At 37.9% G+C, this 26,592-nt stretch overlaps 3 protein-coding genes across 5 annotated transcripts; 2 read left to right on the top strand and 1 right to left on the bottom strand.

Annotated features, from left to right (window-relative positions):
• Nucleotides 1–539: 539 nt before the first annotated feature.
• On the bottom strand, nucleotides 540–5,736 carry tusc2a (tumor suppressor 2, mitochondrial calcium regulator a). 2 transcript variants are annotated; one of them, XM_027146287.2, is made up of 4 exons: nucleotides 5,598–5,736; nucleotides 3,064–3,268; nucleotides 2,626–2,746; nucleotides 540–1,100 (listed from the first exon to the last, which is right to left on the bottom strand). In XM_027146287.2, exons 1-4 carry the CDS (start codon nucleotides 5,641–5,643, stop codon nucleotides 1,035–1,037), a joined length of 438 nt encoding a protein of 145 aa, XP_027002088.1. In that variant the 5' UTR covers nucleotides 5,644–5,736; the 3' UTR covers nucleotides 540–1,034. The 2 variants fall into 2 exon arrangements, with proteins under 2 accessions (XP_027002088.1, XP_027002089.1); XM_027146288.2 differs by having other exon boundaries at nucleotides 5,469–5,625.
• Nucleotides 5,737–11,368: 5,632 nt separating this feature from the next.
• hmga1b (high mobility group AT-hook 1b) lies at nucleotides 11,369–14,675 on the top strand. Of its 2 annotated transcripts, none has more exons than XM_027147346.2 (5): nucleotides 11,369–11,510; nucleotides 12,055–12,157; nucleotides 12,400–12,477; nucleotides 13,095–13,145; nucleotides 13,319–14,675. In XM_027147346.2, exons 2-5 carry the CDS (start codon nucleotides 12,068–12,070, stop codon nucleotides 13,379–13,381), a joined length of 282 nt encoding a protein of 93 aa, XP_027003147.1. In that variant the 5' UTR covers nucleotides 11,369–11,510; nucleotides 12,055–12,067; the 3' UTR covers nucleotides 13,382–14,675. The 2 variants fall into 2 exon arrangements, with proteins under 2 accessions (XP_027003147.1, XP_027003145.1); XM_027147344.2 differs by lacking the exon at nucleotides 11,369–11,510 and adding an exon at nucleotides 11,529–11,687.
• Nucleotides 14,676–14,814: 139 nt separating this feature from the next.
• On the top strand, nucleotides 14,815–25,757 carry nudt3b (nudix (nucleoside diphosphate linked moiety X)-type motif 3b). Its single transcript, XM_027147342.2, has 5 exons — nucleotides 14,815–15,164; nucleotides 17,081–17,191; nucleotides 20,116–20,160; nucleotides 20,993–21,077; nucleotides 21,847–25,757. Exons 1-5 carry the CDS (start codon nucleotides 15,066–15,068, stop codon nucleotides 22,041–22,043), a joined length of 537 nt encoding a protein of 178 aa, XP_027003143.1. The 5' UTR covers nucleotides 14,815–15,065; the 3' UTR covers nucleotides 22,044–25,757.
• Nucleotides 25,758–26,592: the final 835 nt, after the last annotated feature.

The raw sequence follows: 26,592 nt of genomic DNA, 5'->3' as shown, positions 1-26,592 counted from the left end.
CACACTCACATTCACACTTTATCGAGTGTCAGTGTTATCAGTGTAGCTGACTTAAGAACATGTCTGTGGGATGGGCGGGAAGAACATCACAAAAGATTCTAGATATCCCAATGCATAAAGCTGGGGCCCCTGTTCAATCGCTTTAAGCAACCTTCCATCCCCCTCTTTATTTAAACTGTGGCTGAGCAGTTGTTCCCATAGGAATGTCCCTCCGATAATGCGCCTATTGCCATGACTATAAAGCAAACGCAACTGGACAGCCCCCAGCAGCGAGCTTCAAAGCATAGGGCAGAGATACTAACAAAGAGGTTAACCTCTAGCTTTTCCACCCACATTCCAACTTGCCAGAATAAAGATCACCATGTTTTTCACTAAGGCTGTTATGTAAATGACTTGTATTACCATTCCCTCAAACAACAGACTGCATTTCAAATCCCACATGTACATCATACACAAATCTTTTGTAAAACGGATGCAGTGCTTCACAGCTTTTGTGAAAATAATAAATGTGATCTGTTCTTTGACACATACATTGTGCATTTTCACCAGTTACCAATTTATTTTTATTAAAGTTTATTAACGTTCATAAATTACTGTACATCAAATAATTATTAGTGAAGGTCTGGGTTTAAATACAACAATCAGAAGCAGACAGATAACAGAACAGTTACGTACAACACGACAAATTTCAGACACGTCATGCTCATTCAGCAAAAATATAAATCCTGCATTTCAGTACTTTGTATTCATTCATTCATTTAAAGGAATACATTTACTGACTAACAGTACAGGAGACAAATACTCTGCCAATTTATCCTGCTGTTCAAATTTCACAATTTAAGAGATTTCCTCTGTAGAAAATAAAAGCTGCTGTAAGTGACTCTAGCCACAGGAGGGCAGTCTGGCTCACACTCCAAGAGAAACAACTAAAGATGATATTGGGAGCCATTAATGCCCATCAGCAAAGCCAGGATTGTAGAGGAGAGGTGAAAGGTTTGATTGATAAAACATCTCTTTGTCTTTTGTCTGTGTTGTTATATTTCACAAATAATGACTGGGAAGTCAACATGGATACGTGGATGATCCAGTTTCACAATCCCCTGGAAAAAAAGAAATGCAAGAGTTTTTGTCTCACTATCTGGCATTGTAATTTCTAATATGAATGCAATTTAAAAAATACACACGATATAAAAAAGTCTATACACCCCTGTTTGTCTCATGTTCAAAATGTTCTCAGGTTCATACAGCTGTGATCAGTGAAATTATTTGTATTAAACCCAAATAAAGATCAGCTCTTTCTATAAAATTTACCCGGAAATATTCCCGGTTTTCATCCGATTGCTGAAGCCGCAGTCCACATAGGGCTTATAAAGCTAGTATTGGTATCTTCTTTTTGAAGAGAGGGGTATAAAAGAATTTCCAAAACATTAGATATTAGATTTTTTTTACATTATTAAAACCTACCACTTTAACAGAGGTGTGTACACTATTTATATTCATTTATTTAGCCTCACTTTATTAGTAACACCTGTACATCTGCACATTTATGCAGTAATCTAAACAGCCAATCAGGTGGCAGCAACACAAAGCACAAAATCATGCAGATACAAGAGCTTCGGTTAATGTTCACATCATTCATTCAAATTGCCAAGAAGTCTGATCTCTGTGACTTTAACCATGGCATGGAAGTTGGTACCTGTTGGGTTGGTTTAAGTATTTAAGAAACTCTGAACTACTGGGATTTTCACACAACAGTCTCTATCAGATGTTTGATGTGAACAATAACCGAAGCTCTTTCATTTCACAGTTATTTGTAATCCTAAACTTGATGAATTAATCCTGATTATTAGTTAAACGGCTTATTAACTAACAGCTGCAGAAGAAGACAACTTTTTCTTTAACAAGATGCACTATACGGGCAAACATTCGTGAACTCCTGGCAATCACAACCAAATGTGGTTCTTCTCCAAACTGTTGCCAAAAATATTGAAGCACACAACTGTTTAGAATATCTTTCTATGCTGTAGAATTACAGCTGTGCACCAGGCCTCCTTGCCTGACATCAGTGCCTGACCTCAGTAATACTCGTGTGGCTGAATGTGCAAATCCCCATAGCCACACTCCACAATCTAGTGGAAAATCTTCCAAGGAAACTAGAGGTTATTAAAACAGCAAAGGGAGACTAAATCTGGAATGGGATGTTGAAAAAGAACATATGGGTTTGATGGTCAGGTGTTTACATACTTTTGGTCATATAGTGTATTACTCTCCAGTAAAAATGCCATCAGGATGCAGAGAACATAACTATGGTATATACAAAAAACAAAAACTATAGGTGACATGTTTAATCATTTCCAGAAACTAGAACATGGCAAAATAAATTTAATATCACAAACAACAAAATAACACAATAATAGAATCATTATTATTATAATTATGTATATTGATGTATAAAAAGTCAGTAGTTTAGACTGGAAAACTTCTAAAAATAGGATTAATGCAATATGAATACATAGCAAATTTAAGCTAAGGATAGTGACTCAGAACTATGAAAAATTTGAACATTAAAAGATATCTAGAAGATGTCTAAAAAAAACCCCAAATAATCATCTATTTCAGTACTACCTGAGGTATGAGGTTCTTGTGGATCCTCTTCAACTTAGCCTTTTTTCGCCCATTTTTGGTCACCACAGTCTCTTCGTAGAACTCGTGAGCCAGATCTCCATCCTCATCGTAATACAGAGAGCTGCAAGCACACAGCAGCAACTAGTGAATCCACATATTCCTTCACAACAGTCTGAGTAAAAAATAGCTTCAGGTTTTACACCTATAACGTAATGTTTACGATTTAAGAATATCTACCACACAGTTGAATATCAGTTCATCATAATTCTTGATCAGAGAAGGTGTTACAACTTCTCTAGTCATCTCTTGCCCAAAGCATGAATTAATACAAATTCTGATAAAGTATTATTATTACTATTTAAAAAAGAGCAAAAGACGTAAGCCACATTCTTTCATTCAATCTTAATTGTAGTTCATTGTGAATAAATTCAGATCTACCTCCTCCTTGTAAAGACAAATGGGGTTGCATTTTTGTAGCCACACATACGGGCTAAAGACTGATCATTGACCTCAGGAGAATCTCCACTGGCTCCTGAGCCAGTGAAAGGCCAGACTCCTTTAGCTTTGGATCCACTGCCTCCCATCTTTAATGAAAGGGCATCATTAAATGGGACTGACAGGTACAGTTCTTTGTAGCTCAAGCCTGAAAAAAAAAAACAAGGAAAAAAAAAAGTACATGTGGTTTATCTACAAAGAAAAAAGATTACCATACTGCATGGAGTTTGAGCTTGTGGTATGGCTTCAAAGCAGCATTGTGGTTCCTCCAGTTCTCTTTAATTAGCACTAGAAACCACAACAGCAGGTTCTTATTATAATCCCAAAAAGCATGTTCCTGGGCAGTAACATAAACTAACGGTGCCGAACACAGTATGCAAAGAAGACTGAAAGTATATACTAAAAAGGATATTCAGTACAACAGCCTTTTTCCTATTCTGATTTTGAAACACCGGTTCTTATAAGACGGTCATAAATACTGTAACCTGTACAATGAGACAGTTTTACTGTGCTAATACAACCTGGTGTACCCACTTAACATAAGGAACTTATTAAGTAACCAATGAGTATTTTTGTTAAATAAAAGAAATGTGCTTACACACCAGCACTGCATTCCACAAACCAGGTTTGCAAGTTAGCCAAATAACAAAACTTTACAAACATTCCAGATACAAAGACAAGATGAAATCTTGATCTGTTACCATGTCAACTTACTTTCTGAAAGTACTCTTGAAAATAACAAGCTCCAACTAAACCAGACAACATTTGCAGAATTTAAGAAGCAAATAATAAAAGCTTCTGTTAAATTATTATTGAAACATAATGCTAGAGGAAATTTATTTTTTTTTGCTGACATATAATTGAGAAAGAAACTATTTTTGGATCGTCTTACTGAGAATCCCTGTTTATCTGTTGTTTTTTTCAGAAAACGTCAAAAAAAAGCTAAATCCTGTCTCAAACCTCATATCTTTCATGTAATTTACATATACGCACTGTTTTTCCAGGATTATTTGTCAGGATACCAGCAAAAACCTGTCATAAAATTTTTCGAAATTAGAAACATTTAATACAATTGCCTTTTTAAATAAGCCAAGAATTTGTGAAATTACTGCAAAATAAATACTGATATGATGAAGATGCTGACTTTGGAAACATTTACTTAGCTACCGGTAATATCATTTCCCACCCCTGGTGCTTTAGCTGCATCATTATATATTTATACACATGTCTTCTTAGTATATAAACAAAATTATTTTTACTGTAACATAGAAATGTATTGCGACAAAAAATTACATATTGTTTGTCGTTGCTGCATTTGCTCAGTGTTGAAAGCATTTTAAAGAGTATCTTTTTTATACAGCCTAGCCTGGACTGGGTTAGAGAATCACACCCTGTCTTTTCTGGAGCTGGCAAATCCACAGACATAGAATTAGGATAATTTGACATAAAATGTTGGGTATAGGATATTTCCGTCTCGTATTCCGGAAGAGATCCCAGTTACTTATCGGTTTATCCGAATAGAAAGCATTTTTAAAATGGATGAAATACAATTATCTACAAAGCTTGCAAAAATGAAATAAAATAAAATAACCAGTTATAGTACTACAAGAATGCATCAGATTAAACTAAATGAGTGTGTTAATGGGACTAAAGAAAACAAGCAAGTCAATGAGATCCATTCGAATTCATTCCAAGTCTAAAGACACGTAATTAAAACATTTATCCATGAAACATCTCTACATCTTTGTCTGATTTTCCACAAAAACAGCTTTTTTGCTCACAGAAGCAAGATGAAATAGGACAACAGGACAGACTGTAGGACAACAGGACAGACTGTAGGACAACAGGACAGACTGTACTGTAGGACAACAGGACAGACTGTACTGTAGGACAACAGGACAGGCTGTACTGTAGGACAACAGGACAGACTGTCAGTTTTGCTAATTGGCACTAGATTATAAGGACAAAATAATTCTTCCTTTTAATTTCCAAAACTGCTCCAACATTAAGAGCCTACATTTCTTATCATCTTAAATAAATATGACATATTTTCTGGCGGACACTGTTTACTTTAGCCACACCAAATTACTTCAGCTAATCATTGCTTTAATAGAGTATAACTGTCTACCTGTAAATGAGCTAAGTAGCTAACGTTAGCAAGCTGGACCAATTTAAACAGATTCTCGTTAATATAAACAAATAAAAATAAATAAATAAATAAATAAGAAGAACTGCTAGTTAAGCAACTAGCAACACATAAGGTAAAACTATAACAGTTTGTTGTTTTATGTAAGGTCGTTTTTGGCAATATCAACACCCAAATTTGATTTGTCAATGTTCATACGTACTGTACTCATGTCATCGTTAGCTTTTCACCACGCTCATGTTTACTCTAAACTCTCGTCTCCGTCCTTATTCCTCTTATATTCCTTCTGTTTTTGTTTTTAATGGTGGTTAGCAAACTACTTGTGCATTACCGCCATCCACTGATCTGGAGCGTGGACTACTGTAGTTTGTCCTCATCTTCTCTTCTCTAGTATCTGATGGTTGTTGATAAATCTACGGAAAAATACCTCCATCTACTGGACTAGTGTGAAGAACATGGCCCGATAGACTAGATCAGGGATTTAAAAAAACAGATATACACAAATACACACAGATCCATTCACTACATAATATAATATAATCCACCTATAGGAAGGAACATATTTACACAACTAATAATACACAAATAATACTTTAAAGTGCAAAACATTTATTTGAAGACACAGAACATTTAGTGTTTATTAACACACTGCAACTATATATATATATATAATATTTTCAGTTGGGTTTTTCTTTTTCACTAGGCTACCACACACACACATATATTCATATGTGTGTGTGTGTGTGTGTGTGTGTGTGTGTGTGTGTGTGTGTGTGTGTATTTCAGTAGTGAAATGAGGTTTATTGGATTAACAGAAAATGTGCAATATGCATCAAAACAAAATGAAACAGGTGCATATGTTTGGGCACCCTTGCCATTTTGTTGATTTGAGTACCTGTAACTACTTAGCATTGATTAATTGGAACACACAATATGTTTGGTGAGCTCATTAAGCCTTGAAATCTTTAAAAATGGTATTTAAGGTGACCAAGTGCAAGTTGTTGTTCTCTTTGACTCTCCTCTGAAGAGGAGACATGGAGGCCTCAAAACAACTCTCACCTGAAAACAAAGATTGTTCAACATTATGGTTTAGGGGAAGGCTATAAAAAGTTATCGCAGTGATATAAGCTGTCAGTGTCCACTGTGAGGAACATAGTGAGGAAATGTAAAATATTGGAGAGGCAAATGCGAAAGATGGTGAGAACGGTCAAAAACAGCCCACCTTCAAAGACCAACATCAGCTTGCTGCAGATGGTGTCACTGTGCATCGTTCAACAACTCTACACAAGGTGAAGTGATGCGAAAGAAGCCTTTTCTGCACTCTCGCCACAAACTGAGTCTCTTGAGGTATGCAAACGAACATTTGGACAAGCCAGCTTCATTTTGGAATAAGGTGCTGTGGAGTGATTAAACAAAGATTTAGTTATTTGGTCATAACCAAATGTTATGCATGGTGGCAAAAGAACATGGCATTCCAAGAAAAAACACTTGCTACCCACAGTAAAATTTGGTGGAGGTTCCATCATGCTGTGTGGCCAGTGCCGGTGCTAGGAATCTGGTTAAAGTTGAGGGTCGCATTCCACTCAATATCAATAGATTCTTGAGAATAATGTTGAGGAATCAGTCACAAAGTTGAAGTTATGGCAGGGCTGGATATTTCAACAAGACAACGACCCAAAATCTACTCAGGCATTTATGCAGAGGAACAAATACAATGATCTGGAATGGCCATCCCAGTCCCTAGACCTGAATATCATTGAACAACTGTGGGGTGATTTGAAGCTATCCATGCTTGGCAACCATAAAACCTAACTAAAATGGAGATGTTTTGTAAGGAGGAATGGTCCAAGAATTATCCAGAATCCAGACACTCATTACAGACTATAGGAAGTGTCTAGAGGCTGTTATTTCTGCTAAAGAAGACTACTAAATATTGATTTTTTTTTCTGTTGGGATGCTCAAATTTATGCACCGTCTAATTTTGTTTTGATTCATATTGTGCATTTTCTGTTACTCCAATAAACCTCATTTCACTACTGAAATATTACTTCAGTTATTTGATAGATCAAAATAAAATTGCTGATCCAAACTCCCAAATAACTCCATCCAGGGTGTATCCTGCCTTGAGATAGGCACAGGTTCCCCCATGACCCGAGAAGTTCAGATAAGCGGTAGAAAATGAATGAATGAATGAATGAACTCCCAAATATTTAGAAATTGTCAGGGGTTCCTAAACTTTTGCATATGACTAAGTATGTACACCTATGTGGGGTGTGTGGTAGCCTAGTGGTTATGTTGTTGGGCTACCAGTTGTGAGCTCAATCCCACGTCCTCCAAGCTGCCACTGTTGGGACTCTGAGCAAGGCCCTTAACCCTCAATTGCTCAGTTGTATTATAAAAAAACGAGATAATGTAAGTTGCTCTGCATAAGGGTGTCTGAGAAATGCTGTGTATATATATATATATATATATATATATATATATATATATATATATATATATATATATATAGAGAGAGAGAGAGAGAGAGAGAGAGAGAGAGAGAGAGAGAGAGAGAGAGAGAGACGCTGCTCAAAAAAATAAAGGGAACACTTAAGTAACACATCCTAGATCTGAATGAATGAAATAGTCTTATTAAATACTTTGTTCTTTACATAACTGAATGTGCTAACAAAAAATCACACAAAAATGATCAATGAAAATCAAATGTATTAACCCATTGAGGCCTGGATTTGGAGTCACTCAAAATTGAAGTGGAAAAAAAAAACAAGTCAAAATGAGGCTCAGTAGTGTGTGTGGCCTCCACGTGCGTGTTGAGGTGGAGGATGGAAATTCATATACCTCCTGATGAGGTTGAGGATGGTCTCCTGAGGGATCTCTTCCCAGACCTGGACTAAAGCATCCACCAACTCCTGGACAGTCTGTGGTGCAATGTGGCGATGGTGGATGGAGCGAGACATGATGTCCCAGATATGCTCAATTGGGTTCAGGTCTGGGGAATGGACGGGCCAGTCCATAGCATCAATGCCTTCGTCTTGCAGGAACTGCTGACACACTCCAGCCACATGACATTACATATATATAATATTTATATTTATACTTATACATACATATATACTTTTTCACCTGTATATAAATTGTTCTTAATTTCTGTTTCTTAACTACTGTATGTAAATGGTTCTGAAATTTCTGGAGCTCGATCCCAAGAATTTCACTCACCATGGCACATGTGCTGTGGTGATGTGACAATAAAGGTGACTTGACATGAGGCCTAGCATTGTTTTGCATTAGGAGGAACCCAGGGCCAACCGCACCGGCATATGGTCTCACAAGGGGTCTGAGAATCTCATCTCGGTACCTAATGGCAGTCAGGCTACCTCTGGTGAGCACATGGAGAGTTGTGCGGCCCTCCAAAAAAAACACCCCACACCATTACTGACCCACTGCCAAACCAGTCATGCTGGAGGATATTGCAGGCAGCAGAACATTCTCCATGGCATCTCCAGACTCTTTCATGTCTGTAACATGTGATCAGTGTGAACCTGCTTTCATCTGTGAAGAGCACAGGGTGCCAGTGGCGAATTTGCCAATCTTGGTGTTCTCTGTCAAATGTACAGGGTGGCTTAGTGGTTAGCTTTGCACCTCCAGGGTCGGGGGTACCTCCTCCCTGTGCATGTTCCCTGTATATTCTCTCTGTGCTTTGTTTCCTTGAGTATTTGTTTTGCTGTCTACTAGTGGAGGAGCTGAGAGAGGGTAAGCTGAGTCATATTTAAAATTGAGTCTCTACATGCCTAGTGTTTATGGCTGAATAGGAAAATAACATATCACAAAAATAACCATGGCACGAAGGATACGTAAATGCAACAGTTTCTGGTAACACATTCATGCCATGATCACACTTTTTCTGCATTCTGGTGTGCCATGAACATTAAATGAAGCTCCCAGTTGCTGACATGTATTGGCCTGATTTTATACAATGCGTTTCTACCACATGATTGGTTGATTAGATAACTGCATGATTTTGTACAGATGAAGGTGTACAGATGTTCCTAAAGAAGTGGACAATGAGTATACGTAATAAAATGTGAAATCAAATTTTTATTCATTCATCAAACATCAATATAAACTGATTATGTACATATAAAGAAATGTACAAATAAATAGTTTCATAAGTATCAGACAATATAAATCAAACAAGAGCTTAGGAATTCATGTCATACAGTTTTATAACATAATAATATTTCAGCCCTCATACAAAAATGATTTAGAGGCTTGCCCTCTGAAGAAAAAAAGTGTTTCTACCAACAGAAAATCAGCAGACCTGTGCTTTGGATTTGACTATATTAATAGATGATTGAATACCACTGATATCTGATATCATCAACAGGGATTTAATATGCAGCTGTAGAACTAAAATAGACTAAACTAAAATTAATTATTATTATGTTGGCTTTGTAGAAGCCAACATTCTGTTTTCCTATTTAAGCTTAGACAAAAATATCTAAAATTTAATGCGGCCTATGGCTTTCGATCCACATGCACCAAAATCGGATATGTTTTAGACCCTGGTTTGAAGTTTGTTGCTATTACTTTTCTAAGCGATCCGTGTACCGGTACTTCCGGTACCGGGTCTCAAATTGGCCTTTTTTCCCATAGACTCCCATTATAAAATTTGGAGGTTTATCAGTCTGAAAGCTTTCGAACTCTCTACACCAAACTCGGCCAGCTCCTTTAGGCTGATACTCTGAACAAAGGTTTAAATTGGTGTACCGACTGGCCTTTCGGTTGTCCCACACCCCCGCCCCCAAAATATGCAAAATAAAAATTTTTGCACAACACGGGCATGTGATGCATCAAAAAACTCAACCCAATGAGGGGAAGTCCCTCAGGAGTATTCGGATGACGTCACATGCTCATCTTCACTTGGCTCCAAATGTTTTGGCACCCTATCTTTCTGTCCACTTGCCTCCAAAAGTAACACTGACCCTTAGGTCCACTCACCTCCAAAAAGCACCAGCCTTTGTGAATACTTGCCTCGTCAAAGCCAACATCAAAGTTTGTCGCAACGAACTTTACAAATCTAGTTACTATTATTATACTAACAGAAATAGCAATACTGCACTGACAACACTTTTATGACAAACAAAGCATTCTTAAGTCCAGCAGCTGCTCCCTGTAACATTGTAGTTAATAGGTCAATAAGGTTTTGGGGGAAATTCACAGCCAACAGTGTTGTACTCTGCCTTAAGGTGCCTTGTACATTATGCTTACTGTCAGTGTTAAGGCAAAAACTGTGTCTAAACCAGACACTAAAATGTGTCACACATCTGGTATTATCCTTTAGAAGCTGTAATCCATATAAAGTTGTTCCTGAAATTTTGTGAGTGTTCCAGTGACCACCCTCAGTGCTTGTACCTGTGGGGCAGACCATTGTCACAAGATCAGTTATACTGACATAGAAATCACTAGTTGTAGCACGTTGGATTTTTGGCTAAAAATGGAACAAGCATTTATGATTCAGGAGGAAAATTACTCTTGCTGGTATATTAAGTCATAGCCACATAAAGTGCATCTGTGCAACCTGAATAGGACAAGACAAACAGACAGAAATACAGTGCAGGACAAAATACCGTGCAAACAAACAATACAAGACATTACACAAAAAACAATAAACAAAAGCATAAATACTGTATGTTCAAACAATATTGCATGGGCAGAAATACTGGAATGAACACATTAGTGTTATAGCAGCAGTTACATGAGATATTGTAAAGTGTTGTTCAAAACAGCAATCGACTGAAATGTAAGACAGTATGTGCAAAGAGCAAAAACAGTGTGCAAAACAGCATGTAAACAGGTTGATGGATATACAGTATATTGTGTGTATATAGTGTGTATATGGTGTAGGCCTGTGCAGTCCATACAGTTCATACTGTTTATGTGAATACAATTATCTTTTAAAATAAGCGTTGTGCTGCGTAAAAAAAAAGTAAACAGTAGAGTATAGCATGCTTATATTCACTATTATTATGAATATTATTATTAGCCGCATGAGTAATGAACGCGCACACATACGTTGGAAGCCACGCCCCTTTATAGTTTCTCAGCCTGAGACTCCCTGCTCGCGCGCGATTGGCTTATTATTATTACTATTATTATAGCGCTTATTCACAAAAAACGCGCTTCTCAAATCGCGTCACTTAACAAATGCACGGCTGATTTCCTTCCTTCGTTTACGAATGCGGTAAGTTATTGTATGGGTTTAGCCTGGTTTTAGCAGTAGCTCCATCCAATGCCCATTGTCCTTTAATTCAATCAGGAGACATTGTGCGTTGGAGGCGGGGCTACTGGGAGATACAATACACACAGCTTTATTTTTTTATTCGGGTCGCCTAGAAAGCCGAAAGCTCGAGCGTTGCATGTAAGTAAACGCCTCGTACTTTATTTGCTGTTCGAAGCGAAGGCGCTCAGTTCACATGTTCCTCACTAATCCAGCTTTATAGCTCCTTTAGCCTACACACAGCCTCGTCTGCACTCAAACATCAACATCTCGTAGTTTGCTCGGATACTTATATCACGCCATTTTAAAAGTAGCACGGACAAAAAAAAGAAACGGAGTCTAATAATAATAACGGGTTAATTCCCTATAAAAACTCCTCGTCTCGTGCGGATTCTGTCGCGTCGATGTTGTGACTTCTGATCATTCACAATAGTTTTAAACGCTTTTTGGGGCTTAAACACAAAAGATATAACGCTGTTTTTTTCTTTTTTGCTGTTTTACCGACCAGGTGACGCTGGAAAATGGGTGATTCCGAAAAGCAGACCATTTCTGTGAAGGATAAAGACGGGGTGGAGAAAAGAGGACGAGGAAGACCGAGAAAACATCCAAAGGTAACAGCTAGGTTATTAGCCGCTCGGCTAAGCTAAAGGCTAAAAACACCGCTACATCTTTATTAACTTTCGCCCTGTTGTAGTTACTAAAGCGCTAACAGGTATCTAAACTTGCCTGGGGTTTAGGAAATGGACAAGTGTGTGTACTCTGTTGTGTCCTAGACGTAGTAGACAAACGTAGTAACCAATTCAATCACAACACGGTTTTGTTTGAGCTTTTAAATTAAATCTGTTTCTTTCAGGAATCCAGCGGATCTCCGGTTCCGAAGAGGCCGAGAGGGCGGCCAAAGGGCAGCAAGAATAAAGGACCTTCCAAGAGAGTGAGTGCGCAGTTTATTGATTTCGGTGCACAAACACACACTCTGTGTTTTATTGTGTTTACAGTTGAAGGATCATTTTAGGCCTATAGTGAACGGTTCAGAGCTGTGAGCTATAATCGCTGTCAGTCTGCGGCCAATACGTCACCGCTGTGGATGAACTCGCTGCCCTCGCCACCTGTTTTGCTGCTTGCTTAAGGCGCCCCCTGGTGTTCTGTGCTAATAACATACATGCGGGATTTCTAACGAATCACATTAAACTGTAGCCTTTCCTACCTTGTGCAGAAGTAAGGATTCTCCTTAACACTAAATTTGTCCATTTGTGTGTAATTCTACCTCACTTCTACTTTGTTTAAAAGTTGTTACAGCCTAATTCTTCTTAGACACAAAACGTCTACCTAAAAAAGTGAGTGAGCCTTTTAGTTTAGACAGACAATAATAGAAAGGAAAAAGGATTAGCTCACAGTTGATGTCATTTAATTTATACTTTTGTAACTTGAATCTTTTACATGTTATTTAAGATTCATGACCACATATATACATACACATACATACAGTGTACATCTGTTCTAACTAGATGGGAAAATGCAATTTGGAACTAAAGCATGTTTTCTCCATAGAAAGTGGGATCATCTTCCGAAAAGAATCAAAAGGGGAAGCCCAAGAAGGAGGTAATGAAGCTAATACACACATCGTGTTCAAAACAGAATCTGTTCTTGGCAGCACTTGCTGTTTGCTGTCCAAATCAATAGTTTTCTGGTATAAATGATATGATGTAAGGTGCAACTCGGTTAGGCTTTACATGCTGGGCTAATGTTACTGATCTGATTTGTTTTGTGAACAGGAAAAGGAGGCATCTCAGGAGTCCTCTGAGGAAGAAGAGGAGGATGAAGATGAGGAACAGTAACTACCTCATCCTCGGCACTACCTCATAATATGACACAGCCTGGCACCACTTACTAATCTACAGCCTCTAACAATCGGATGTCGTCCGCTCAACCACCTCTGTGGGACTGACATAAATATAGTGTCTATAACAATCAGATACATGTTTAAAGAAAGTGGAATAATTTTAGAATCTGTGAATTAGGCTGCATATAAGTGTTTAGTCCATTAATGGTGCTTACTTGGTGCTTTTCTATTTTTGTTTTGGTTTGCTTTTTATGTACTTTGTGACGTGGAAGGTCAGGGGGGATACAGAATTAGAAAAGAAAATCGTTCTAACCGTGTTGTGTAGTGGTCCTATAGTTATAGTGTAGGGCTTTCTGCTTAACTGCAACTCCCCTGCACTGACTAGATTTTATCTTATTAGATTGCCTTTATTATATATGTTGATGTGTGAACATTCACCATTTGTTGAAGGCTAGGTGTGTGTATTTTATGAGATAAACAGATCATGCATTTAGATTTGAATACACCATTTTCAGTCTTTGTCACTCTGGTGTAATAGTTGAGTAGGTGATATAGATGTGTCTGATTCTCATTGCAAGTACATTCCAGTAGCATTTTTAACACACTTGTGACTAACTTATGTGGACTGTTCCTCATATATGTATATTTCTTTTCATCGAAAGTTTTGCCTTTTTTACTTTTACCAACAGGTCACTTTTCAAGGTCAAAGAAACACACACACCGGCAGATAAGTCTTTAGCTCTGGTCAGCATTAAAGAATACTTTACAGTTGTACATTTCAAGACATACCCAAATACTTCTGGGAGTTTACAGAGAACACCTGTGAAATAATGCACACTTGAGCAGCTATACCTCAGTACCATGGCTTGTGCTTGTGACAGGTTTGCGTATATTGTCAAATCAGAATACATATGACTGTGTCATTTGGATAAGGTCAGAATTGTCACAATGACTGTTTTTATTCTGCATCACACATCCCATCTGTCCACATTCTCTGAACCATATCAACAATATGCATCAGCCACCTCAGGAATACAGTATGTAGACATACCATGTAGTGTCAGATAGCACTGATATATAACTTCTGTATAGAATGTGTTCATCATTTCTGTGGAAAACAAACAACCTTTGCTCTGTACCTATTTTTACTGCAGCTGAGGAATTGTCTACAAGCTCTTTTAGGCTTATACCACGTTTGTTGATGCCGCAAATACCTATTTATTTCACGTTTAATTGAGAATTCAGTTGTCTCTGTGTAGCATGTTGTGTTAATAAAATATACTTTCTCATTTTTTGAGTCGCCTTGTTTTCATTGGACGCGAGGGGTCTGATACGGGACCGGTATTAAAACGTTATTGCTGTGTGTTCTAAGTTCCTCGTATGAACGGACATCCAAACGATCCTCGCTGTCCAGGCCACTGTAGTGATTCTACAAGAGCGCCTACGCAACGCAACTGGCGCAGAAGCCGTTCGCAGCCAATCAGCTTGCGTGCGCGGCGTAGCGGTTTCAGTAATGGCGTCTGTGGCTGAGATGCGCTTGGCTTTAGAAAAATGAAGCGTAGAAGAACTTACTTCTTACACTGAAAACGCGGGGTTTCCTTTCGTGAACTTTGCGTGTGAAGCCGTATCATCTCCCGGAGGTTTGCGCTCTTACATTAGCCAGTTCCCGACGTGCCGAGATGATGAAGCTAAAGTCTAACCAAACTCGCACCTACGATGGAGACGGGTATAAGAAGCGGGCCGCCTGCCTGTGCTTCAGGAGCGAGACCGAGGAGGAGGTGAGGCCGGGGATCTGTGGGCCCTGATCATTACTGCTGATCACATTTTAATGAACCGAATGATTACTATTACCAAACTCGTTTAGGATACAAACACGCCTTTTCGCTAGAATGAAGAAACAGCAAATGCTGAGATTCAAAAACTCTTATTGAAAATAGAACATATGTTGTAGCGGGCTAACGGTTAGCTAGCTAAGTTAGACGGTGCGATTTGTCAATGAAAATGCTAACGTAGCTAACAGCTAGTCTTCGGGCTGTCAGTTAGCGAGGGGCCTGAAATCCGCTCAGTTCGGTGTAAAAGAATAATAATTACGCTGGACGGAAACTCGTGTCTTTTCAGGACCTGTGCAACATAAAAAGATACCTGTGTTTTGTGATGAAACTGTAGTTGCTGTGGAGAAACGGGTTGCTAGCTAGCCAACTAGCCTATTAGCTACCGAAGCTATGTGTAAGCTGGACATCTTAGCACTTAACCAGCTAGCCTTTATTCTGTTTTTTTTTTTTTTTTTTAAATTCAGAAAATAATAATGATAATCTGGCAATTATTGTCTTGAATACAATACGTGGCAAAAGTATTCACCCCTCCTTTTTTTAAAATAAACTTTTCAGTCTTTCGTAGCGTTACTACTTGGAACTGAAATGAACTTTATTGCTTTTAAATGTTATGAATATACACAAAATATCCCATGATACCGATGTGGGTGGAAATACATATCGTTTGCAAATAATACCAAAAACATGCAGTTTGTGCTTGTATAAACATTCACCCAGTTACTGTGAAACTAGATCTAGAACCAGACTGTAACGTAACAAAATGGGGAAAGGTTCAAGGGAGGCAAATACTTATGTAACTGATGTAGCTCTATAACACACTTGGATTAGCTAAGGTTATCTTTATCTTATAAACTGCTTCACTTTTATACCTTTTGGTAGGTTAACTGGTTTACTTTTCCATGGAAATGTTTTTTTTTTTTGCGGTTCACAGTTTGTCAAAACAAGGGAAGGCACCTGTTTGCTATGTTTAAATCACTCTGTGTCCTTAAACAGGGACACTGGTGCCATATTTTCCCTTTTTTCTTCAATATGATTCTGATCTCAGACCTCTAAATATAAAGACAATAGCAGGATAATTGCAGTAACTGAACTGTCTCTTAAAACCTTTTATAAATTAGGGGATTGATTGTAGCCATCATTAAGGTTTGGATGCTGGAATTGTCAAGTCGCTCATTTGCAGCACGAAATCTGGCATTTCTTATGGCTGAAAAACGTGGCTTGCTATCTGATTCAGTAATTCAAATGAGCCTTACTTTCAGCTTTAAGGGGAAAGGTAGCAAATGGGAAAGGTAGGTACAGCTCAAAGTTCATAGAAGTTTCCATATGTCTATTTAATCGATCAATTAATCTACATTGGGTTGTCATGATTATTTGCAGATCAAAATGTGTTGCCTGAAGAAGGAAGAGTTTCTCAAAAGACATAGAATTTTGTCAGAATAAATAAACAAATAATACTAAAGAATACTAAAGAAGGCTGATCATTTATGAGTTTCTAAAATAGTACAATTTCTGAATAATGCAGACTGCAAAAAAGACAAAATGAAACGAAGGGAACCGTTATGGATGGAAAACACTTTTATTTTATCACATAGACCCAAGAAGAGAGTTAAAAACTCAAGCAGTTCTGATCAGTGATTGGTTTTTGGAAACACTTTTTTGTCAAGTGCAGATCAGTTGCTAGATTTGTATTTTTTGAAATATATTGAACTAAAGGAGGTGCCAAATCTAGCAACAAGTTACCAATACCCCACTGTTACCAATCCTGAGTTAAAGGACAGTGTTTGCCATAGTGAGAAGATCTTAAATCTTAACCGTATTGAATATCATGTGCTAGCTCAGATGGCTACCATGTGTTTATTAAGGTGCTGTTGGTGAGTAGTAGCCGACATCCTGATAAATGGATTGTGCCTGGAGGAGGAATGGAACCCGAGGAAGAGCCCAACGTTGCTGCTGTTCGAGAAGTGTGTGAAGAGGTCAGAGCATTTATTTTCTGATTTGTGTTTATTAATATACTATTGATCATGAATCAATGCATTGTAGCTTTATACAGTGTCATAAAGCCCAAAATAGCCAGTGAGAATTAAAAAGTTTAATAGTAGTCGTAGCACATTTCTTCTTAAGAGGTTTAAACCAAAAGGCTATAAAATTTTTGAAAACTGAGACCATTAGTTTTGTGCCATCGACCAATGGTGCTTTTGTATACTTGTACGACTGTTCTAAGCTGACTCTAATGTCCTGATTATAGCTTCCTGTTATAGGCAGTGATACACTCTCATCACTCATGTGTAGAGGGTGATCGTTTTACAGACAAGTGCTAAAGGGCGTTCCACTCAGATTAACTACTGCTCTTTATTCTACACCTTGGCCAAACTCCAGTTAGGCTGAACTCCAGCGATAGCTGAAGCCTCTTTGGGTGTTCAAAGAATGCAATCCTAAGATCTTTATATGACGTAAATATCTTGATTAAGAGTGCTGGAATAATAGGTTGTAGAATTGGTCAGAAGCTTTCAAAATGAGAGGTGACCGTGGTGCTGTTACAAGAGAAGTGAGCTCTTGATTTGTTGTAAAAATTGTAGCAAGGTCATGGAAATCGATCAGTTCAGCAAATATTGGTACAGTATATGAAACTAATGCAAAAATACTTTTCAAACTGGCTTCCTGTTTGAAAAGTATTTTGTTTTGTGATGCACCTTTAAAGCCAATTTTTTTCTGTTTATATCAATAATCCTTGATATACATTCTGAGCACTTCACTAGAAACACCTACTCATTTATGCAACAATTTAATCTACCAATCATGTGGCTGCAGTGCTTTGAATCATGCTTATATAGTTCAGCAGCATTATGTATTGTTCACATTACTGGGAAAATTCAGTTAAAAGCTAAAACCAAAAAAGTTATTTTGGACCTGGCATGATTGGTTAGTTAGAGTATTTCTAAAACTGCTGATCTACTGGGATTTATACACACAGCAGTCTATAAAATTTACAAAGAATGGTGTGAAACAGTGTGCCGTGCGATGGGTTGGCACTCCGTCCAGGGTGTATCCTGCCTTGATGCCCGATGACACCTGAGATAGGCACAGGCTCCCCGTGACCCGAGGTAGTCCGGATAAGCGGTAGAAAATGAGTGAGTGAGAGAGTGGTGTGAAACACAAAAAATATCAAATGAGTGACAGTTGACTTTTGAGGCTGCCTTGTCTTGTGCCATATTTCACAGGATCTCCGGTTACAGTGGGAAAACAGTTTTTCAGACATTTGGATATAATAATGAGAAGCAAAAAGTATTTAAATTATTTTACAAAAAAAGATTTGTTCTGAAAATTAATGAATAAATTTGAACAACCTTTCCATTGTAGGTCATGTGAGGGTGGGGTGGGTATTGGTGGGTTCTGATCATTTATTATTGTATTGTGGATTATCTGTAAGGGGGGAACAATTTTTTATGGAGTAACTAAATTACCTTGTTGAACATCTTTAAATACCCAGACAATGGGGAAAGACAAAAAAGTAACTTAAAGTACAAAATGAAAGATGTGTGACAGTCAAACGAATTTATTTTTATATGCATAGCAAGACCTTCACAAGCAATTGCCGCCTTATAACAAGAATTGTGTTTTCAGTTTCTTTGTAAAACTGATGAGAGTGTCAATAGCTCTCAGCGATTCAGTTACTGTGGTCCATGTAACTTTGTGTAGTTTGTTTAAACACAAAAACAGTATTGCAAAAAATAGTTTCTATAAAATGGCAAATCGGGTAGCCAGTGAAAGCTTTTTTTCAGTAGTGCTCTTTTATTTCGTGTGTATCTGGATCCTGGTAGCTGTTATGCACACCGTGTTCAACATGACTTCTATCAAGGCTTTTTAAACTCCCAGAGCAGTTTAGTAAGAATGCTATACAAGTTTAGGGTCTCCCTTTGTTCTCAAAACAGCTTCAATTCTTCAAAGTGTGTCAGGAATACACTATTGCACCACCTCCATCAGACTAGACTGTTGACACAATGCAGGTTGGTCCATAGATGATGCTGTTGATTTTAAAATCTGACCCTACCATTTGTGTGCCTCAAAAGATTTCAGGTTTTCAGCTATCCAGTCTGTGTCTGAGTCAATGCCAACTGCAGCCTCTTCTGCAGTTGTAGCCCATCCACCTCAAGGTCCGTTCTGAGATGCTTTTCTGTTCACCACAATTGTACTGAGTACGTCTGCTTAAGGCAGTGTGGTTGTTCTTCATTGACCTCTCTCGTCAACAAGGCATTACTGTCTGCAGAACTGCTGCTCACTGGATGTTTTTTCTTAATCTCCCCATTCTGTGAAAACTCTAGAGACTGTTGTGCGTGAAAATAACAGATCAGCATTTATAGAAGTACTGAGATCAGCCCATCCGACACCAACAACTGGGGCACAGTCAAAATCACAGAACACATTTTCCCCATTAAATGTAAACTTTACCTAAAGTTTCTGCACCAAATCTGCATGATTTTATGCATCCTACTGCTACACTGCGATTGGCTGATTGGATAATTGCATGAAATGTGTACAGGCGCTCCTAAATAAGTGCTCATTTAGTGTAGTTGTCTGTGTATATTCCATACGTTTCACCCCTTTTTGTAAGGAGTCGAGAGAGTAGGTACGTGTGTCATTAATTTATTTCTTCAAACGGAGGGACTGTTTCTAATATTAGCTTTTATGTTAAATGATTAATAGCAAACGTATGATAAGCAATTTACCTGATCAAGGATAAAACTGGTGGTGGATTCAACTCAGCAGGTTATCATTAAATGGCTAAATTAATCAGATTTATTTATGTAACTCTGTTTGTACTGTTGGTTTTGTATAATCACTGAGTATTAAGCTGCAACATGAGTGTTAAATTGTTTTTTCCCCTCCCCTTTTCCAACAGGCCGGTGTCAAGGGCACTTTAGGGAGACTAGTAGGAATATTTGAGGTGAGTATCCCATAGCAAACTGATGATAGTGTTCTTGCAGTAGTAATTGTGATTCTAGTCAGGAAGTACTGCACTCAGCTTAAACACAAAAGTGTGCAGTGCAGAGGATCCCAAGGGAACATACCATGCAGTGTTTTAATAAGTAAGGATGAGCTGATTACGAATGTGTCCTGTTGATCATTTGATGAGTTTTGTATGGAAATGTTCTGTATGTCGGATTTGTACTAGATATCTTATAATTCACAGATATGGAGTTAGACAATTCAGTATAAGTACTGAAATGTAATTTTAAGTACAAGAAAATATGTATTTTGAAGGACTTTATCCATATTATATTCCGGATATAGCTAGTGAAACTAGTCGATTCTTGTGTACAATGGAAACGTTCTCTCTAACGTAATCTTCTATTAAGTAACGTATGCGATGCCATGTATTTCTGTGTCTGTAACACGGCGGTGTGACAGCGCGTGTAATCAAGGAAGACGATAACTAAAATGCAGACTAAAAAAAAAAAAGCTGACTTTTTTTGTAAAATGAATCTCGTCAGTCCCTAAGGTTCATAGTGTTAATTATAACTCTTCATTCGCTCTAACCCTAACACATGACCCTCCACAAAACACAGCACTGTGATTTTAGTCACAAAGCGAATTTTGAATTCGAGGCCGTCTCCTTTCCACACAAATTAGGTATGATGATGATAAATTGGCAAATACAAATGGTTCATTTGAATTATTCTTTCAGACTAATCCTATAATTGTCCATTTAAAAAGTCACTACACAACCACATGACACGCTATGAACTACTATTTTCTTTTTTCCGCCCCACACCCAGAACCAGGATAGGAAACACAGGACGTATGTGTATGTTCTCATTGTAAAGGAAGTACTGGAAGACTGGGAAGACTCTGTAAACATTGGTGAGTGTATAGTCTTGTGTTTACAAGTGTGCGTGCAGATCTGACTACATGAGACCATTTTACTCAGGTTTCTTTTTAAAACTGCCCTCACCATGCACTTCACGAACACCTGTAAACATTCACATCTGTGCAGTTATCTAATCAGCTAAACACGTGGCAGCAGCATAATGGATCGTATCATATGCAGATACAAATCAAGAGCTTCAGCTAATATTTGCATCAAACATCATAATGAAGATGAGGTGCGAGTTCTGTGGCATGGATGTTGGTGGCAGTTGAGTTAGTTTAAATATTTCTGCTCAGCAGAACCCGATGGTCATGGTTCAATGTGGTGTACATGTGGAGATGCTTTTCTGGCCACCACAGCTGTAGATTTTGATTATTTGACTGACTTCCTGGCTTTCTTTCCTTTTCATTGCCTTTTATAAACAATGCATTTCCGCTCACAGAACTGTCACTTGTTCTTTTGCCCCATTCTGTAGTAACCGACGTGTGCGAAACACTCAGCAATGTATGAAACACCCAGCATATCTGGCACCAGCATCCATGCCACAATTTAACATCCATGCCATAGCTATTCCTCATTCTGATTAATGTTAATATTGCCTGAAGCCCTTGACCTGTATCTGCATGATTTTATGAATGGCTGTCGTGACTAATAAAGTGGATGGTGATTTGTATCTTATGGTAATAAAAGGTCAAGCAATTAAAATGAAATAGCACTAAGATGCCTGACTCAGAGCACACATGCACCCTCTTCTTTTGACAGGGAGAAAAAGGGAATGGTTTAAAATAGACGATGCAATACAAGTGTTGCAGTGTCACAAGCCAGTGCAGGCCACCTACTTTGAAGCCCTACAAGAGAGCTGCCTGACGAGCAACGGCACTCCTCTAGTGGCCACGATAGCTGAAGACCTCTCACCCAGCTACAACATCAATCAGAGCTCTGTCTCTGACATCAGATAACTAACACACAACACTGACACTCCGGATGCTTCCGCCACCACTCTCGCTCTTATTCTTTCAGTATTTTTTTCCCCTCTTTCTCTCTATATTTCCTTTTCTCTTAAAATACGGTTTGCCTTGCCAACCCTTTTTTAGGTGCCAGATAGGTGGCACAAACTTGACAAAGTGTTGGGTAAATATTCAAAAACAAGTTTTGTAAATGTAAATTCAATGTTTGTTGCTCTCTACTCTGATTTATTATTTTTTTTTATTTTTTTCCCCCCTCCCTCCTTTCCTTAAAAATGGACAGTTGCATGAAACTCTCCCGCCTCTTCCTCCTTTTCCCTTTAGTGCCCTCTGTGACCCAAGTGTGAGGTTAAATGAATGCAAGAACTACTTTTTACTGTTGTGATGTAAATACACGTAGCCTAGTGCTTATGCTTGAGGCTTTCAATATTTTTTACGCATCCATTTTTCTCATATGTGAGAGCGAGTGAGCATGTATTTTGTGTGAGTAGTGCGAGTATGTGTTTATTCTCAGAAACCATCTCCTTCCCCCAGCAATGAGAAGGAAATACTTAGTTGCCTGAACAGATGGATTTGGTGAGAGGTCAGTTGGTTTGCATGAGCACTGATATTTATTTGTCTTACAAGTTTGGGATCTGAAGAATTTTCAACCTGTATTTGGTGTCAGTAGGTCGTTCGAGTGATTTCTTCTTCCCTTTCTGCCCCTCTTGCCATTTTGTAAATATCTTATGGGTTGACGAAATACACACCCTGGTTTAATTATGCTTGTTTCTTTACTAGAGTGGTGCCTAAATGTGTGAGAACACCGACTTTTACGTGATAGTAAAACCTCCAAAAATGTTTACAAGGCCAGCAATTATTGGAAGCAAGCAGGGAGAGCCAGCAGCACATGAAGATAACTGATGAGTTTTGTGCACTGTTTGCATCCATTCATGCTGTAACATGTATAGCTGATGAGTCCTACAGGTCCAGGAATTTCAATTTCACCACTCAGAACCACTTAAATCAAAATGCGGGACATGGTGTAGAGTTTGAGGTGATGTTGAATCCTCCATTGTTCACAAACAGGACCGCTTCTTGGGGAAAAAAAACCTAATAGGCACACATCGAGTGGATCCCGCCTTTTTAATTTATTAGTGTCTCCAATTACGGAGCTCTTTATTGGACCTGGTAGGTCGGGCCAATGTAACCGTGAAAACTAATTATGGGCCTGTTATTGAGGTGCTTTTTCTATGTTTGGTGACGTGGGAAAACCCTTCACATTGTTAGATTCTGATATATCTGTTTCCTGAACTGAAATATGCTTTGCTCTTGCTTTCTATCACAAGTCAAACCTGCTCAGATCCAAAATCAGAGATTTTGGATTCTATTAAAAATCCATTAAAAAACACTTGCCTCTATATTTCTAAACAAATCTTTTTTTTTCTTTTTTTTTTTTAAATAAACAAAACCAATTTTTGAAGAATTTATCTTGTTAATGCTGGTGGGGAAATAATTGCTGATTAATTCTGTAAGTTCTGTTGGGAAAATGTAACACTTGTGTCCATTTCAGCATGGCATGTAGCTGTTGAACGATCAAAGCATTATTGACCGCGAAGTCATCAAACTTAATAGCGAGGTTTTAGACATCTTTAAACTGATCACATTTCCCACTGCATTTGTTAAACCGGCTCTTTGACATGATCTTTGAAGACCACCAAGGCAAGGTAGCCTAAATAAAAGCATTTCTGTGTCATATTTGTAGATTGTAAAAATGCATATTTGCATTTTTATTTATTTTTTAGAGATGTTGGTATTATATAAAGCCAATTTGAGCTTTTTCTGATTAATTCAGTCACAGTGATATCCGAAGGGTTTTCCCAGACCACCACACATGTATCCCAGAAATTGGCAGAGGATTTAAAATACAAACTCTGATTTTATCTTCAGAACATTTAAAGGCACATTTTGGTTGGTTCAAAAACAGTCCCTTTGAATGTTCCAACAGAAAACCCACATGCCTTAGTCATCCAACAGATTATTTTAAGCTTGTAAAAAGGCTAATGCCAACTGCATGAAGGCTGATGTGGCCTCTTATACCATCTTGATTTGGATGAGATGGTTTTATTTATGTATGTTGATCTCTGCAGTTTTTTTTCCTTCATCTCTTAAAAGAATCGTTGGCACCTCAATCGAGCACTCGCGCATCTGCACGACAGGAACTATAATGTGCAGATTATAAAAACATTGCAGATAAACAGGGCTTGTATAATTGAGACCTTGTTTCAAAAAGTTAGAAATATGGACTGTAACCCTCCCCTCCTTTTATTCCTCATATTTTCTTTTTGTCTAGTAAGTTGTCTTAGCCAGGCTGCTTACTGCCCTTCTGATGGCATGCAGCAGTTGGCACAATACTGTGAATCTGGAGCCACTGTAGTTAGCCAGACTTTTTTTTTTCCTTCCTGTATAGACAAAATTCAAAAAGTCAAAATACAGTATGTGGTTATTCACATTGGGTATGACGATGGTACGCAGAGTTTCTGGTGAATGACTATGGAACTGTTCAAGCCCCCAAGCATCATGTTTGGGAATGTAATCTTTTTGGGCTGTTTAAGTTGCTGTAGGTGCAGGTTTACAATGTTACTTGTAGCAATTTGCAACATTTCCTTCAACTTCTTTGTTCAGATCAGATTCTAACAATCGTTAATCTGGTTGTAAATGTATAGACGAGCAAATTACTGAGCTGATCATTTCACTGCTCTTAGAATTTTTTTTATTACTTCTGAGCACACAAGAAAATAAAACCCATCTGCATGGAGTCAGAATCAGAATGAGAAAGATCTTTAGTGCGAGGTATATCAAATACGAGCAATTTGTTTTAGTGACACAAGCTCCACAGTGTAACAGGATTACATTGACGACGCGAACACATATATAGACAGTTTGTATGTACAGTGGAAAAAATGTGCAATTAAAATGAACCAATTCATAGATATGACAGGTTTGTGTCATCTTTATGTAACACTAAAATCACCTTTTTAGATTACCTAATGATATAGTTGGGTTCAGAAATTCAAGAAGTCTTTTTTGGCTAAAGGCTACAGACTTGATGGGAGTCTTAAGAATGTCCCAAAGCACAATCACTTGCATACACAGAAATGTCTGATTGTATGATAAAGGATTCTTTTTTATTGTATGTCGTGTAAACAAGTTGGATCTTTTCCAATAAAAAGATCCAGCTCTTGCTAAAAGGCAAGAGGGTTTGTTACCATTTTAAAAATTGCTCAGATCTGACTACTTTGGATTTTTTTTTTTAAGATTTCAAAACTACCAAAAACAAAAACAACTTAAGGCTTGGTAGCTATTAATTTCCGTGCCTGCTGCATTTGACCGCCACACACCATTCACACTACTGCGCCTTCCAGCACAGAGCCAGTGTCATGCATTAGACCCTGAATGTAAACTTGTTTATATAAAATCACCAGCTTGATTAGGTAAATGTTTTAAATAAAACCTACCCTTCAGATTTGCTACGTGCTCCAAAAGAAAAAAAAATGTCTGCTGCCTATAAACACCTACATCACTTATACAGCCCATAAAGCTGTGACTTTTTTCAGTTTCAACAAACATACCTGTAACATTTGCGTGGTGATTTTGGGATTGTGGAATATACCAGTATGAGAATGTAATATAAATGTGCCAAGAAATAAACATCAGTATTTCACATAATGCCTGTGCTTATTTTGTATATAATAATCATTGCCAAATAAAATTGTTGCATACAATTAAAACATCAGCACTCACTACAGAACATTTGATCTGGATTTGATGGGCCTACCACCCAAATAAAAGCAGATGAAATAAAACCTGATTGAAGATGCAAGTCTTCTATATCAGTGAGAACTTCTAGAGTTTCAGTGTGTAACAGTGACAGACCACTTGTAATGCATTCGTTTAGCCTGTTAAAGATCAGTAAATGAAAATATTTAGGTCCAAGTCAGACTAAAATTATTTTTTCCCTGCCAGTCAGTCATATCCTCCCTTAAAAGCCTTTAAACAAGAACTGCTGAAGGCTTGGGAGTGTAAGAAGGGGAGCTTTTGAATTGACAAACTGCACAAAACTGGAAGCTGCAGGGAAACTAAAATAATTAGGATTATTTTTTTTCCATTAACCTGCCTTTGTCTAACTTAATGAGTGAGCACTCGGTTAGAATATGGTCATAATATAGAAATCTAAATTAAGTTTGCAGACTGAATATAACATGGTTAAAAAAATTAGCATTACTGCAAAAAAATACCATTAAAACAAAATGCTTAGCCTGACTGCACTATACCAGGGGTGTCCAACCAGTCAGAGACCAAGAGCCACATTTTTTTTTACTGTTATCACAAAGACCCATGGGCACACATGAACATCACTTTTTTTTCCCCTGCCATTTTGAAAGCAAACTTGACTCAAATGATATTGCTCCTACTGGGAAAGTGAAGTATTTTCATCCCACTCACATGCGCATTTAAAGAAAATACCGTATTGAACTCAAGCAAAGCGAACACGCACAATAAA

This window comes from Tachysurus fulvidraco, chromosome 5, assembly GCF_022655615.1.
Source record: "Tachysurus fulvidraco isolate hzauxx_2018 chromosome 5, HZAU_PFXX_2.0, whole genome shotgun sequence".
Lineage (NCBI taxonomy): Eukaryota > Metazoa > Chordata > Actinopteri > Siluriformes > Bagridae > Tachysurus > Tachysurus fulvidraco.
This window is presented reverse-complemented; position numbering and strand designations above follow the sequence as displayed.

Excerpts from the sequence above, each read along its gene's own strand:
- tusc2a (XM_027146287.2), bottom strand. The coding sequence starts at position 5,643 with ATGAGGACAAACTACAGTAGTCCACGCTCCAGATCAGTGGATGGCG. Across the intron at positions 3,269-5,597 it reads CTCCAGATCAGTGGATGGCG|GCTTGAGCTACAAAGAACTG; the intron begins GTAATGCACAAG and ends TTTTTTTTTCAG. Across the intron at positions 1,101-2,625 it reads ACAAGAACCTCATACCTCAG|GGGATTGTGAAACTGGATCA; the intron begins GTAGTACTGAAA and ends CTTTTTTTCCAG.
- hmga1b (XM_027147346.2), top strand. The coding sequence starts at position 12,068 with ATGGGTGATTCCGAAAAGCAGACCATTTCTGTGAAGGATAAAGACGGG. Across the intron at positions 12,158-12,399 it reads GACCGAGAAAACATCCAAAG|GAATCCAGCGGATCTCCGGT; the intron begins GTAACAGCTAGG and ends TGTTTCTTTCAG. Across the intron at positions 13,146-13,318 it reads AGGGGAAGCCCAAGAAGGAG|GAAAAGGAGGCATCTCAGGA; the intron begins GTAATGAAGCTA and ends TTTTGTGAACAG.
- nudt3b (XM_027147342.2), top strand. The coding sequence starts at position 15,066 with ATGATGAAGCTAAAGTCTAACCAAACTCGCACCTACGATGGAGACGGG. Across the intron at positions 15,165-17,080 it reads GGAGCGAGACCGAGGAGGAG|GTGCTGTTGGTGAGTAGTAG; the intron begins GTGAGGCCGGGG and ends GTGTTTATTAAG. Across the intron at positions 21,078-21,846 it reads GGAAGACTCTGTAAACATTG|GGAGAAAAAGGGAATGGTTT; the intron begins GTGAGTGTATAG and ends TTCTTTTGACAG.